The following is a 15,661-nucleotide window of genomic DNA, read 5'->3' as shown; positions in this document are numbered from 1 at the left end:
CATTGTGCCACCTTCCTGGCATGACTGGCTGAGAGTGCAGCGAGAGCATTAAAAGCTGCTCCCCCTTGTTAATGGCGCACGGCTGCAGCTATTTCAAGAGAGTTACGCGCCGGAAGATTCCATGGCAGTGTGTGTCCCATGACAGCTCTTTTTTTTATACTTTTCCAATTCAATCAAATCAAATCCAATTCAAAGTCTCAACAAGTTGAGACATTTCAGATCCAGGCTGACAAGACAGGGCGAGCGACTCCATTATTTTCGCTGTTATGACACTTAGCAATTTTTTGGGAGAAATGTTTTGGGAGAATTCCGTCCATTGTATTTCATGTCATTATCAGAGCTCATCGTTATATACTGGACAGGATTGCAATTTGGCAAGAGAGACTGTGAGGTCCTTGAACAGTTTGTCATTGGAATGAGAAGTTATATGAAGTTTTGGGGGGCTTAAAAGTGAACAAATCCCCAGGTCTGGATGAGTTGTTTCCGAGACTGCTGAGGGAATCAAAGGAAGAATTTAAAGGGGCTTTAACCCAAATTTCTAATTCCTCTCTGGAGATGCCAGAGGATTGGAGAACATCTAATGTGCTTCCACTTTTCAAGAAGGCGGCAGAAATAAACCAGGGACTACAGACTAGTGAGTCTCACATCAGTGGTAGGGAAACTGTTGGAGAAAATTCTTTAGGAATGAATATCCACTTGGAAAGGCAAGGCTTAATTAGGGATAGTCTGCATGGCTTTGTCAAAGGGAGGTCATGCCTAACAAATTTGATTGAATTTTTTGAGGAAGTGACCAGGGGTGTAAATGAGGGGAATGCAGTTGATGTAGTTGATATAAATTTCAGCCAAGCCTGTGACAGGGTCACACTGTTAAAGAGAGTAAAAGCACATGAGATCCAGGGGAACTTTGCAAGCTGGATCCAAAACTGGCTTAGTGTTACGAGACGAAGGATGACTGGAGGCTGCAATCCAGTGGCGTACCACAAGGATCAGTGAGTGCTCGGTCCCTTATTGTTCATGGTAGATATATATGATATAAATGAGAATGCTAGGGGTAGTTTGTGGATGACACAAAGATTGGCAGCGTGGTTAATGAGAAGAAGGTCTTAGGTTGCAGGAAGATATAGATGGATTGGTTAGATGGCAGATCAATGGCAGATGGAATTAAACCCTGACGTGCAAGGTGATTAATTTTGGAAGGAATAAAGAGATAAGGGGGTACTCAATGAATGGCAGGACACTAGGAAGCTCAGAGGAACACTGATCTGCAGGTGCTTATCAACAGATCCCCGAAGGACAGGTTAATAAGAAAGCATACGGGACGCTTCTCTTTATCGGTCATGACATAGAGTATAAGAGCAGGGAGGTTATGTTGGAGCTGTACAAATCTCTGGAGTACTGTGTGCACCTCTGATCACCTCACTAAATAAAGGATGTGATTGCACTGGAGAAGGTGCAGAGGAGATTCACCAGGAGGTTGCGAGGGATGGTTCACTTGAATTATGAAGAGAGACTGGATAGGCTGGGGTTGTTTTCTTTAGAGCAGAGAAGACTGAGGTTGGACCTGCTTGAGATGTATAAGATTATGATGGGGTATAGAAAGGTGGGTAGGAAAGCAGTTGTTCCCGTTAAAGGGTTAAGAATGAGGGGACACAATTTTAAGTTGATGTGCAAGAGGCTTAGAGAGGATTTGAGGAAATGTTTTTTCATCCAGTGGATGGGGAAGTCTGGTAGTAGAAGCGGGAAACTTCACAACCTTTAAAAAGTACATGGATGAGCACTTGAAATGTCATAACATTTAAGGCTATGGGTCAAGTGGTGGAAAGTGGGATTAGGTTATATTTAGTACAGCATTGTCAGTGCAGGCTTGATGGGCAGAAAGGCTTCTTCTGTACTGTATGACTATGACTCTACAAATTTGGGATTTATGAACGATCTCTATTTTTATACCTTTATCATCTATATATGTTATATATTTCTATTTGGTTGTATGTCATATATATTCTCTATTCTTTCTCTCTGTGTATATATACTGTTGTATATTTTTAGGATATGTATAATTATCTAAACTGTATAATTATATTTGCTCTGCTTCCTCTATATATAATCCATAATATTTTTCTCTCTATGTGAGCTCTGTATAATTTATATTTCCTATCAAAAGTTTATTTATTAGTCACAAGTAAGGCTTACATTAACACTGCAATGAAGTTACTGTGAAATTCCCCTAGTCGCCACACTCCGCGCCTGTTTCGGCCAATGCACTGAACCAGCATATCTTTCAGACTATGGGAGGAAACCGGAGCATTCAGAGGAAAGCCACGCAGACACGGAGAACGTGCAAACTCCGCACAGACAGTAACCCAAGACGGGAATCGAACCTGGATCCCTGGCACTGTGAGGCAGCAGTGCTAACCACTGTGCCACCATGCTGCCCCATCTTGCTCTCTATATATAATCTATATCATTGTTTCACTCTCTATGTGGACTGTATATAATTTATATGTTCTATTCTTTATCTTTCTGTATATATAATCTATATTGCTGTTTCTCTCCATCTGGGTTGTATATAATTTATATTTTCTATTATTTCTCTCTCTATATAAATCTATATTGTTGTATATTCCCCTTTATGTGTGCTATGTATTTATATTTATCTGTATTCTCTTTCTATATATATCTACATATATATATATATATAATCTCTCTATACATTTATCTGTATTCTCTCTATATAATCTATTTTGTGTATATGTATTTTCTTTGTATAAAATATCTATAGTTGTATTTTTATCTATATTCTCTATATATATCTACATGGTATATATTTATATTCTCTTTCTGTATATAGAGTCTATATTGTTTATATTTATCTCTATACTTTCTTCCCCTCTGGGGTGGGTGTCTCTGTATATAATCTATATATTTATATTTATCTATATGGTCTTTCTGTATATCATTTACATTGAATATATTTTTCTATATCTCTTGGTATATATCTCTATATTCTCTCTCTATATATAATCTGTATAATTTATATTTAACTATTCTCTATATTTGTAAGCTATATGTATTCTCTATATATAATTCATATATATTTATTTATACTCTATATAATCTAATTATATATATATATATATATATCTATATATCTCTGCATATTATATTGATCTCTATATTCTCTCTATAATCTATATAATTTATATCTATGTTCCCTCTCTGTATATAATCTATCCATATATAATCTCTATACATATAATCTATATTGTATATATTTATCTACATAATATATTTATCTCTATATTCTCCATGTAATTTGTATTGCATACATTTATATCTCTTTTTTATTTCTACCTTCTCGCTATATGTAATCTATATTCTCTATATATGTATCGCTACATTATTTCTATTTACAATCAATATTGTATACATTCATATTTCTGTATATATTTATCTCTACATTCTTTCTATAATCTGTATTGTATATATTTGTATTTCTGTATATATTTATCTATACCCTTTAAATGTCATCTATATTTTCTGTACATGATATATTTATATATAGAGTAATAGAGGTTTACAGTATGGAATATATATACTCTATATTGTACATATTTGTATATACATTGCTCTGTATATTAATCTACACTTTCTGTCTCTCTGGGCGGGCCTCTCTGGCAGTGAAACTGAAAGCTGTGGCCGGCCTGGGTCACTCTGCTCTGGCTCTTTCAGGAAGATGGTGTCCCGGTCCAGCCGGCTCAGTCAGGGGGTTCCCTCCCCGGCTTCAGAGCGCTGCCCCCGGGCGCTGGCGCTCTCTCTGCTCCCCGCTCTGCTGCACCTGGCGCTGCCGCCGCTGCTGCCGGCTGTCCCGGGGCCGCTGCTGCCGGCTGTGGCGGTGCTCGGGGCCCTGACCCTGGGGCTGCTGCTGGGCCCCCGGCTGGGCTGCCTGCGGGGCCCGGTGCTGCTGTACACGGCCTGCTCCAGCCTGCTGCTGCCGCTGCGGCGCCTGGTGCTGGGGGCCCGCGGCCCCGGCCTCTCCTGGCCGCTGCTGCTGCTCTCGCACTCGGCCTCGGGGCTGGCGGCCGGGCTGCTGGAGAGGCTGCTGCCGAGCCCGCGGGGAGAGGGTCCGGGTCCGGGGGAAGAGGCACCGGGCCCGGCACGCACCGCCATCGGCCGCCGCCTACTCACCCTGTCCCGGCCCGACCTCCTCCCGCTGAGCGGAGCCTTCACCTTCCTCACACTGGCTGTGATCGGTAAGTGGGGGGAGGGGGAGGGGGGTCGGGGGAATCTGGAGTGAAGGGAGGGAGGGAAATAGGGAATGAAATGAAATCCAGAACGAAAGGGGAGTGACAGGACGGTAAAGGGGCAGTTATGGGGATCTGGACTAAAGGAGGGGTGGAGTAGAATCCAGAATAAAGAGAGAGTTGAGGGAATCTGGATTGAAGGGGGATTGGGACATCCGGAATAAATTGGGAGTAAAGTTTATTTATTAGTCACAAGGCTTACATTAACACTGCAACGAAGTTACTGTGAAATTCCCCTAGTCGTGACACTCCGGCGCCTGCTCGGGTCAGTGCACCTAACCAGCATGTCTTTCAGAATGTGGGAGGAAACTGGAGCACCCGGAGGAAACCCACGCAGACACGGGGAGAACATGCAAACTCCACACAGACAGTGACCCAAGCTGGGAATCGAACCCGGGTCCCTGGCGCTGTGAGCCAGCAGTGCCAACTACTGTGTCACTGTGCTGCCTCTATACATAGTATAGGCGGATCCAGAGTAAAGATGTGAGTGACAAATCTGGATGTAAAGAGGAAGTGAGGTGGGATCTGGAGAAAGGGGGCATTGCTGGTGAGTAAATAGGGAGTAAAGGGAAACTGGAGTCAAGGAGTGAAGCACAATTTGGAGTACTGTGATGTGAGGAGACGGCATGGTGGCACAGTGGTTAGCAGTGCTGCCTCACAGCGCCAGGGACCCGGGTTCAATTCCGGCATCGGGTCACTATGTGGAGTTTACATGTTCTCCCTGTGTCTGCGTGGGTTTCCTCCGGGTGCACCAGTTTCCTCTCACAGTCCAAAGATATGTGGGTTAGGTGGATTGGCCATGATAAATTGCCCCTTGGTGTCAAGGGGACTAGCTCGGGTAAATGCCTGGGGTTATGGAGATAGGGCCTGGGTGAGATTGTGGTTGGTGCAGTTTCGATGGGCCAAATGGTCTCCTGCACTGTAGGATTCAATGACTGAGGGAGATCTGGACTAAAGGAGGAGTTGGAGGATCCAAAGAATAAAGGGAGTTGGGAGAATCTGAAGTGAAGGCAAATCTGTGATGATGGGAGTGAGGGGGGTCCAGAGTAACAAGCAAATGGCAGGGATCCAGAGTAATTGGCAGGTAAGGATATCCCCTTCTCTTCCTGCTGTCTTTTCCTCTCCCTCCCTCCCTTTCACTTCTTCCCTCTTTTCCCACTGCACTTAGTCCCCCTACCTGTTCACCACCCTCAATCCCTACCTCTCTCCTCATCCTCTCGCTCTCTCTTCTCCCACCTTCCCCCCCTGTGGGGAATCCAGAGTAAATGGGTTGTGTTATAATGGCTCTCTTTGTCTGATTCCAGGAGAGATGTTTATTCCCTATTACACAGGGAAAGTGATTGATTTGCTCAGTTCTCGCTATGACCATCGAGCGTTCCTCATTGCCATATTCTACATGTTTATGACCTCCATGGGAAGGTGAGAATTACTGAAGAGAATGACTGTCCTTTCCTGGGAACCCTGCCCCTACCCTCCCACATCTGTTGTGTATGTGTGTACGTTCCTGTGGAGAGGGTGTGTGTCTCTATCAAGAATTGTGATAAGCAGGGTGTGAATTGTTGGAGTGGAGGTAGGGGGACTATCAAGAGTTGGAGTCAAGTGGGTTTGTGCTGAAAGAAGTGGGGTGTGTTCAAGGTGGGATTCGATGTGGGGTTGGGTTGTGGCAAAAGTGAGTTAGGATTGGTTACAGTAATGTGCGGTTTGATGGCCTGGAATTTTCGGTTAGCCAGAGTGAGCCTGTGATGGGGATCTTGGGAAGTGGTCAGTCTTGGATTAGATACCAGGTCACCAAACAAGGCAGTTTTGGCTGCGTGAAGAGTTGGGTATGGTTAGGGTGACATGGGCTCAGATGGTTGCTTGAGATGCAGTAAGTTGCAGATTGGGCTAATGTGATGTTTAATGTAGGTATGTAATTAGTTAAAGTGCAGTTGGGTTTATGTTGGAGTAAAGACAGATGGGTGTCAGGTGACTTCACAGTCACCCTATTATGAACTGTAAACTGGGTTCCACTGGAGACTATGGAATAATCCAGGTGTAGACTCTACTTAATAAACCATTCCAGTATTCCAGTGGGAACCTGTTAATCCAGGAATTCCAGAAGCCCATCGAGAATATGCAGAGTCTAGTGCAGGAACTCATATCCTGCTAACTTTAAACCTTTCTGACTGAGGTAATTGTTCTTCCAGCTCCATCTCAGCAGGTCTCCGGGGAGGACTTTTCATGTTCACAATGTCTAGTCTCAACAAACGGGTTCGAAATCAACTCTTCTCTTCCCTGGTACAGCAGGAAATTGGCTTCTTTGAGGCAACACGGACTGGTAAGGGCAAAAACACTGCTCTTAAATGTTAGTGCAGCCATTAGTAATGAGATCTTATTGCCCTTGGTAACCATTACTGCCTGTGATGGGCACACTCTGACGTTACTTTCCTGTATTATACCTTCCAATGTTACTGTTAGTAATGAGCAGAATCCAACTTTACAGTTGGTGACACACTAGCTTGATTTACTGCTATTTTAATATTACTGATAATATTTTACCCACACTAATGCCTGCCTCTATAAGCTTTTTGTTTTATCCCAAAGGTAACATCGCCTCCCGCCTCTCCACTGACACCACGCTGATGAGTCGCTCTGTTGGACTGAATGTGAATGTCTTCTTGCGTAGTTTGGTGAAGACAGTCGGGATCCTTTTCTTCATGTTCTCCCTATCATGGCAGCTCACCTTGTTAATGTTTATCGAGTCTCCTCTCACCATAGTCATTCAGAAGCTTTATAACAAGTATCACATGGTAGGTACATACCCAGCAATGCAACAGGTTGCAGTTTCATACTCCTCTCATTAGAATCCAGATGTATTGTTGACATCTTAATCAGCTTTTCCCCACTTTTGAAGATTGATGTATTCAGTCATTGAAGTTTATATGTTGCTTTTGAATTTTTACCAGGTAGTGTATAGGCAGAATTTTATGCCAGCAGGATTTTAACGGTCCCGCTGAAGTCAACAGAACTTTGAACAGTTCACCACATTTTACAGCCTCTCTCACTGTAACAGTGCTGTAAAATTCCACTCTATATTTCCTCTCCTCATTTACCCTCTCAAAATATCTAACTTCATATTTCAGCTGTTGTGGGGAAAATCTATTGGGGCCTATAATTTAGGGAGAGCTACTACTTTCTAAATTGAGGATTGCCTAGAGAAACAAAAGAAAGCACCATGAGACCTCGACTGGATGCAGAATTACAGCAGACTTTAATATTGTTGCAACGAGAGACGTGAACTCTCAGAAACAGCCACCTCTGCAGAGAGAGAGTTCTTATAGTGTGACTTTTACATCCTGTCCCATTGAAACATTTCTTTCTGGAGGTCTTGTACAAGGCTGGGAGATTGTTTACCATTACATACTCAATGATAACATAGTAGAATTCCAGTTTTGATAGGTCTAGGGTACATGTTAATAGCAGCCGACTAGCTGTTAATGTGCAGAGACAAGATCCGCTAAATATTAATGTACATCCATTGTCAATTTCCAGACATTTCACAGCTCTGTAACTATAACTCTTTCATCTTTGTAATAATTCAGCCAAACGTCAGTTTTCCGTCACCAACATCCTTTTGTGCACCAAAGGAAAGGACCATGCCTGCAGCTTACAATCAGGCTGTCTCTACCTCGGGACCTCCAACCCTGGCCCAAGACTCTGCTCGCCCAATAAGGCAGCTTGTACTCCACAAAGCACAGGGGAGATCTATTGAGACTTCTCCATAGCCTTCGAGATCATCATAACATCCCTCCCCCCTTAGATCCATGTCTCTCCCAGCATCCCCACTTCAAGGAGGTCCTTTCTGTCACTTGGCGTTGGTCAGCTGGTTCAGGTAGTCTAAACCGAAAAGGGGACCTACTCTTTCGGATGGAGCATTGCAGGGTTACCAATGCAGATTCCTCCTCAGGTTCCATTTCGTCCCAAAGGACCGTTTGTTCAGTCTTCATCACTGAGTTTGTACCTTCATTATCTGGAGGGGCAAACATGGAGTCAGCTTCAAGCTTAGGGCTGGCACTGACAGCAGCTACCTCCATGGCCAGTGGTGGGGGTGGCTCGGGCAAGGACTAATTGGACCTGAGGTGGTCTAAGTATTTCTTTAGCATTTTACCCTGAATTTTGACCTCGTAAGGTATTGGTCCTGTTTTTTCCATAATGATCCCAGGGATCCAGTTCTTTCTGCCCTCATGAAATCAAAGTTTCTTTTTTGGTTTTCCTGTTGGGACTCCACTCTTCCCGTCAAGTTTGGGACTAGCAGGCTCAATCTGGTACGAAGCTGTCCTCTCATCAACAGCTCTGCTGGAGCAATACCTGTTGTGGTGCGCAGTCTAGACCTGTAATTGAACAAAAATTGTGTCAGTTTAGACTCAATAGTTGTTTCTTCATAGTGTTTTGAAAGGTTTGAACCACCTGTCATCAAATGGACAGCAAGTCCATTTGATGACAGGTGATAAAGTGCAATCCAGACATGTCGGATACCATTGGAGAGCACAAAGTTCTGGAAATCACCGCTTGTGCCATTATTGGAAACCAGGACTTTGGTATTCCATGTATACTGAAGCTTTGTCGTAATTTCTCGATTGTAGCCTGAGAAACTGTACCCATGCAGACTCTATTTGGAGTGTGCATCCACCATGATTAAAAGTATAAAACCAATAAAGAGGCCCACCAAATCCATGTGCACACATAGCCTGCCAGCCCACTGGAGGGCTGTGAAGGGAGGCTGTGGGTGGGAGTTTTTGATTTTCTTGACATTGGTCACATCTCTTCTCCAAGTCTCTGATGTCAGAGTCAAGACCAGGCCACCAGACGTGACTCCCGGGCAGCATCTTCATTTTTGATAGTCCTGGGTGGCCATTATGTAGTTCCGTTAATATTGGACGTTATCCTGGGGAGGGAACAATTACTCAACCATCAAAAAATGATTCTGTCCTCAACACTAAGTTCAGCTTTCTTAATGAGGTAGGGTTTAATTTCTTTGAAGGGTCACCCTTGGAATCCACCATCTAGGATCACGTCCCTTATTTTGTATAAAGTTAGATCTTTTTGGATCCAGGCTATAATCTGCCTTGCTGACACTGGCAAGCTCTCCAAAATGTTCAGAGTGATCACAACCTCTTGTAATGCTGGGAAAGGAACCAGGCATATGGGCCAGGAACCAGGAAGTGACTCAGTGCATCAGCATTAGCTATCTGGGTTCTAGGGTGGTGTTCCAGAAGAAATTCATAGGCTGCCAATAACAAGGCTCAGCAGAGGTGATGGGGGAAATTGCTTTGTCGGTCCAGTTAATGGTTGGTAACTATAAAAAAAAACCCTTGACCATAGACATATTGATGGAACTTCTTCACACCAAATACGTCTGCCAACTCTTCCTTCTCAATTTGAGAATATCGCTGCTCTGCATCCAAAAGGGTCCTGGAGGCATACATGATGGGCTTTTCTGTCCAATCTTTTGATGTGATAGCATTGCACCAACCCTGTATGGGAAGTGTCACAGGTTAATATAAGTTCTTTCTTTGGGTCAAAATGGGCGAGTAAGTTTGATGATATCAACTGATGTTTATCTTTAGAAAAAGCTTCTGCCTGCAGAGTTTCCCAAGACCATCTGTGATATTTTCGGAGTAGGGTATGCAAAGGGGCCAGCATGGAAACCAAATTCGGGATAAATTTTCCGTAGTAATTGACTAACCCCAGGGAGGATTTTAACTCCATGGTGTACCTTGGGGTTGGTGCTTCCTTGGTGGCTTTTATTTTATTATCTACTGGATGTAGCCCGTTGCCTAAATATGTTACTTCGGTCGCCAGGAAAATGCATTTCTCCCTCTTCCAGTGAACCCCCAGCCTGGAGAATCACTGCAAGACTTTTTCTAGGTTTACCAGGTGTTCCTGTTCCAAAGCCCCTGTGACCGAGGTATCCTCTAAGTACACTGCTACCATGGATAGTCCTTGAAGGATGCTCTTCATAACACTTTGGAACATGGCACATGTTGATGAGACCCCAAAGAGCAAATGGGTATACTTGTAGAGTGCCTTATGTATGTTGATTGTCACATATTTCCAGGAGGACTCATTGAATTCAAGCTGGAGATAGGTGTGGCTCATGTCCAACTTGGAGAATGTTTTGCCACCCGTTAACTTGGCATACAAATCTTTGATCCGGGGCATAGGGTACCTATTAAGTTTGGAGACCTGATTAACCATCTGTTTATAGTCTCCGCAAAGATGAACTGATTTGCCAGGCTTAAGAACAGGGATCACGGGCATGGAGATTCTGCAAATTGCTCCGGGTTTATTATACCCAAACTTTCAAGGCACCCTAGTTCAGTTTTCACCTTTTCCAGCATGGAGCAAGGGACTGGCCTGGCTCTGAAGTACCTAGCTGTAGCATCGGGGTCAATGTCGATATAGCCTTGGCTCCTTTTATTTTTACCAGGCCCTCATGAAAAACTCCATGCTCTTTACTAATAACTTTATTCAATCCCCCCACACCTAGCCTGAAAATCTTCAACCAGTTCAATCGGATCTGCTGGAGACAATCTCTGTCCATTAGCCTTGGTCCGTGCCCCCCTATACAATAATGAGTGGGAGGTGAGCTGATTGCTGCCTATAAGTTACGGATACCATTGTGGTGCCTTTTATTTATAAAGATTCCTGGTGCAGGTAGCTAGCTTGGCCTTCGTATCTTCCCACTTCAGGAGTTAGATACCCGATTGGAGGTGCTTATAAGTCTGTTCTCCAGTAACAGAGACTGTGGCTCCCATGTCCACCTCCATTTTCAAGGGATGGCCATTCACTAGTAATTCCACCATTATTGGGGCAACGTTCGTTGTTACAATACAATTCCAATATAGTGCCCCTATCTCTGGAAGAGGGGATGCGTGAATGGTACACTCAACTGCCAGCCTCGGCTTTCTTCCTCGGCAGCACGTTCCTGTTCCTGAAATTTTGCCATGGCTGTGTCCTTTGACCGTGCTTGCAATAATCTGTCCACTGGCAGCAGCACCTTTCTAGAGTATATTCTATAATACTCTTGGAATTGGCATTGCTGTTCCTGGACTGTCTGGTGGTGACATTAGGGTTTCTATATTGAATGGTCCCTTCAATACTTGGTTGACACAAACACTCTTCATTAAGGATTGGTTGCAAGAGGTACCTGCCCCTATTTGAAGGATATTGTTGCCTGATGTCCCTTGTAGTTCCTGAGCCCCTTTCTTTGCATTCTCAGGTGACGAGGCTATCTCAATGGTTTTTTAAAAGTCCAAATTGGGTTCTGTCAATAATTACTTTTGGATGGTTAGGCCTTTTATGCCACATAATAATCTGTCCCATAACGTTTCATGAAGAGATGGTCCAAATTTGCAGTATTCAGCTAGTTTCTGTAACCTAGCCAAGAACTCAGTGACAGATTCCCCAAGAGTTCTCCCAGCCATGTTGAAGTGATATCTCTGGAGAATTACTGGGGCTTTGGGTCATAGTGGTTTTGTACCAGGTCTACAAGTTTGTTAAAGGTTTTTGAGTCGGGGCATTACACTGAAAGTCAGGGCTCCACATGCTGTTAGCAATATTAACTTTTGCTTTTGTCTCCTTCAATGTTTTTGGCACGGAAGAAGCATGTGCTCAGCGCACTGGGCGCAGTCTTACGCACTGGTATCATAAGGCTCAGGTTTCCTGAAGAGATGCATAATGGCTTTATCTTACCAGAGAAAATTCATGACTTATGGAGGTTGTCTGGAGGGAAACCTGGTGGGGAAAAAAAATGACTTTTTTTCTCCTTATCACCAATGTAGTAATTCAGGCAAACGTCAGTCTCCTGCCACCAACATCCTTTAATGAGCACCAAAGGAAAGGGCTGCGCCTGCAGCTTACTGTCAAGTAGTCTCCACCTCGGGACATACAAACCTTTCCGGATAAAGATGCAGGCTTAAAAACCCCCGTTGGCTGCTTCTCATTGGGTGAACCTCTGCTTGCTCAGTAAGGCAGCTTGTCCTCCCACAAAGCCCACGGGGAGGTACAATGATGATGCCCTGTGGCCTCCATGGTTATCATAACAATCTTTTTCTATCTATTTTCAGTGTATGTGCATGTCCTTGAGGCATTGATCATTCCTTGCAGTTACAAATATACATTTGTATTAGTGCACATTTGGATATTCTGTTCCCTGTACCCAAACGTAGATTGTGATGCACTAGTGGTCCCAACACCAACATAACATTTCAATCTGTGGGGGGATCTAGAAGTTGAGAGCACAGTTAAAAAATAAGGGGTCTCCAATTTAAGATGGAGAAGAGGATGAATTTCTTCTTCCAGAGGCCAAAGATATTTGGAATTCTCTTTCACAGAGAACAGTGGAGGCTGGGACATTGAATATATTCAAAGACTGAATGATACAGATTTTTGAACTATTGTGGTCTGAGGGTCGGCAGAAAAGTGCACTTAATGTCAAGATCAGATCATCAATAATCTTAATTAAATGCTCCTCCTGCTCTATATGGGAGGGCAGGCACATTTCCAGTGCAGGAAGTGTCTCCACTGTAGCTCCTGGAAGCTTGGTGGTTGAGGGCACTGTGGCGCATCCGCACGTTTAAGAGCATTGAGAGACACTCATACCACAGCTGAAGGGACTTGAGGAAAGAAGGGAATGAGTGGATTCAAAACAGAGGGTGGTGACAGAAGGTTGCTTTCGTGATTGGAATCCAGTGTCCAGTGGCATACTACAAGGATCTGTGTTGGGTCCCCTAATATTCAGCATATATATAACTATGTGGGGATAGTAAGTTTGCGGATGACAGAAAGACTGGTGAGGCTGAGTATCTTGGGCTACAAGAAGATATAGATGGAATGGTCACATAGGCAGATAAGTGACAGATGGAATTTAACCCTGAAAAATGGAAGGAGTAATTTGAAAAGGAAGTATTCAATGAACGGCATGACACTAGGAAGTTCTGAGGAATGTTTATTTTACAAGTAGCATGTGGTCTCCTTATTCTTCCTACCCAAAATGTATAACTTCAAACTTAATTAAATTGAAATTCAATTCCTTCACCCTTCACATACCCGATTCCTCAATTCCACTAAGAATTGTGCTGGGAATGATTGTTGTGTTTTATTTTGGGACAGAAACTTGTTCAGGAGGTGCAGGATTCCATCGCCAAGTCAAACCAACTGGCTGGAGAGATTGTTTCAGGGATCAGAATGGTCAGGAGTTTCGCCACTGAGAATGAAGAGTCAGAACTGTTCGAGGAGAAGCTCCAGGCAACGCACCAACTCAAGACAAAACGGGATATTGTTACAGCGGTGTATGTAGTGTGTCTCAGAGTAAGTCACAGGGCAATCCCGCTCGCTGTGTATATCCCAGCATTGTGACAGCTTCATTCAGCTCACAGTTACCCTCTACCCTGAACATGACCAATCATTTCACAACCTCAACCCATTCAGGCAGCGTGTGACAACAATGTTAATTTCAGAGGCAGTAAGACACCGTGGTGTGTGTAATGCGCACATGAAAACTGCTGCATTTGTCTCTCATAGGTGTATCCCTCTGTGTGTCCCTGGGTGTCGCCCTCTCCCGGTCCGTGCCACCCTTTTGTGGCCCGCTTGCGCGCTTTCTGTCCGGCCCCTGCTGTCCATCGCACGGTGCTGTTCGGTATGTCTTGCTCTCTGCGTCCAGGGGTGTGATGATGCTTTGCCTTTAAGAAATGTATTTGTATCACGTATCTTGTGAAGGATTTCTTTTTACAACCTCTTTTAACTGGTTCCGTTGGGTCTATAATCGGCATCCTCGGATGTTACTGTAGCAGTATGTTTGCCAGAGTATTTTTTTAAATCTGGACTAATGCTATTCTGTTGTCTTTTAGTGTTTCCCTGGGATTTTGCAGAGTAGGGCTTGATTAGGATGATTGACGGAACAAATCATGTGACTGGATGGAGCTAGGATTTCACAGAATATTCAAGTCAGTTGCAGCCTGGACACTGCAGAGAGAAGTAGCTCTTTCCCCCTCTCAAGTCTGGTGAGGCTAGGTTTATTTCTCGGAAGTTCCACTGCTTGAGGATATATCTTTCTCTGAGAGTCTGATGTATGAGAGTCAGAAGATAGGTGTCTGTCTGAATCTCTGTCCAGAGGTGTTAAAAGACTGAAAAGCTAGCATCTATGTGAGCATATCTACTTTTCGTGCTAACTGGTAGTGCAGAAGGGATTTATGCCATGTGTATACTGCTAAATTGGAACAATAGAGATGATAGCTATCCAGAATATACTTTGTCATGTTTAATTGTTAAAATTGGTAAAAGTTATGCTAATTCTTTTTCTTATATTCTAATTGTGTTCTTAAATAAAGTTTGTTTTGATAAAAGTTTCCTAATGGGTCACTTGAATCATACCTGGAGCGAAAAGTTAGGGTCTGATCTGATCCCTAACAAGGGTGATGTTTAGTATCTCTTACACTGTTCTGATCATCTTCTCTCTCTTTTTCTCCAGCATGTGCAGCTTGCCATGCAGTTGATCATGTTGTACTGTGGACAGCACCTGGCACACACCAGACAGATGAGCAGTGGGAACCTAGTCGCTTTCATAATGTACCAAATGAATTTTGGAATGTACGTGCAGGTAAGTGTAACTCCAATTCCCCCTTTCTCTCCTGTTATGATGTTGGTCTCTTGATTGAATTGTTTGTGTTGTGTGTTGGTCTTTCATGTAATTCCACAGACTGTTCCAGTTATTCATTCTCTTTTCAGTCCAAGCAGTTGATAATTTCCATGTGTTGGTATGTATGTGTTGGTGTGTATGTTGTCTATGTATGTATGTGTTGGTGTGTGTGTGTTGTTTACGTTCCCATGTATAGGTGCGTGTGTTGTCTATGTTTCCATATGTTAGTGTGTGTATCTGCGCGTGTTGCTTTGTTCCAGTTTCCCTGTGGGAATCCCAAATTACTCCAAAGTTTAAGCTGAAGGCTTTAGTATGTGTTGGAAATAAATGAAAACTGGAAGTTTTCTCTGGTGGCACCTCAGCTCATTCTTATCCATTTCTGTACATTCCAATCCCATCACCCTCATCTCCATCTGATATCTCTAGATTGCGAACTAATTCCTGTCTGACTTGGCCACGTTCCTATTCTGCTACATTGCTCTTCCATCCCTCCACATTCCCAACCCTATAGATTCCCATAGAACATAGAAAAACTACAGCACAAACAGGCCCTTCGGCCCACAAGTTGTGCCGAACACATCCCTACCTTAGATCATAGAAATCATAGAAACCCTACAGTGCAGAAGGAGGCCATTCGGCCCATCGAGTCTGCACCGAACACAATCCCACCCAGGCCCTACCC

The 15,661-nt window shown here is 43.7% G+C and overlaps 2 protein-coding genes across 2 annotated transcripts in view; both read left to right on the top strand.

The window, feature by feature from the left end:
- LOC144497116 (proteasome subunit beta type-8-like) overlaps positions 1 to 15,661 on the top strand; it is an 811,476-nt gene that overhangs the window by 83,588 nt on the left and 712,227 nt on the right.
- The window catches only part of LOC144497110 (antigen peptide transporter 2-like), a 32,096-nt gene continuing 20,023 nt past the window's right edge, over positions 3,589 to 15,661 (top strand). Inside the window, exons 1-6 of the mRNA XM_078217891.1 lie at positions 3,589 to 4,250; positions 5,606 to 5,720; positions 6,488 to 6,618; positions 6,885 to 7,090; positions 13,455 to 13,652; positions 14,812 to 14,940. Coding sequence (XP_078074017.1) covers positions 3,734 to 4,250; positions 5,606 to 5,720; positions 6,488 to 6,618; positions 6,885 to 7,090; positions 13,455 to 13,652; positions 14,812 to 14,940 — 1,296 coding nt within the window. The 5' untranslated portion in view covers positions 3,589 to 3,733. The remainder of the gene's footprint in view (positions 4,251 to 5,605; positions 5,721 to 6,487; positions 6,619 to 6,884; positions 7,091 to 13,454; positions 13,653 to 14,811; positions 14,941 to 15,661) is intronic.

The sequence above is a fragment of the Mustelus asterias genome, chromosome 8, assembly GCF_964213995.1.
Source record: "Mustelus asterias chromosome 8, sMusAst1.hap1.1, whole genome shotgun sequence".
Taxonomy (NCBI): domain Eukaryota; kingdom Metazoa; phylum Chordata; class Chondrichthyes; order Carcharhiniformes; family Triakidae; genus Mustelus; species Mustelus asterias.
This window is presented reverse-complemented; position numbering and strand designations above follow the sequence as displayed.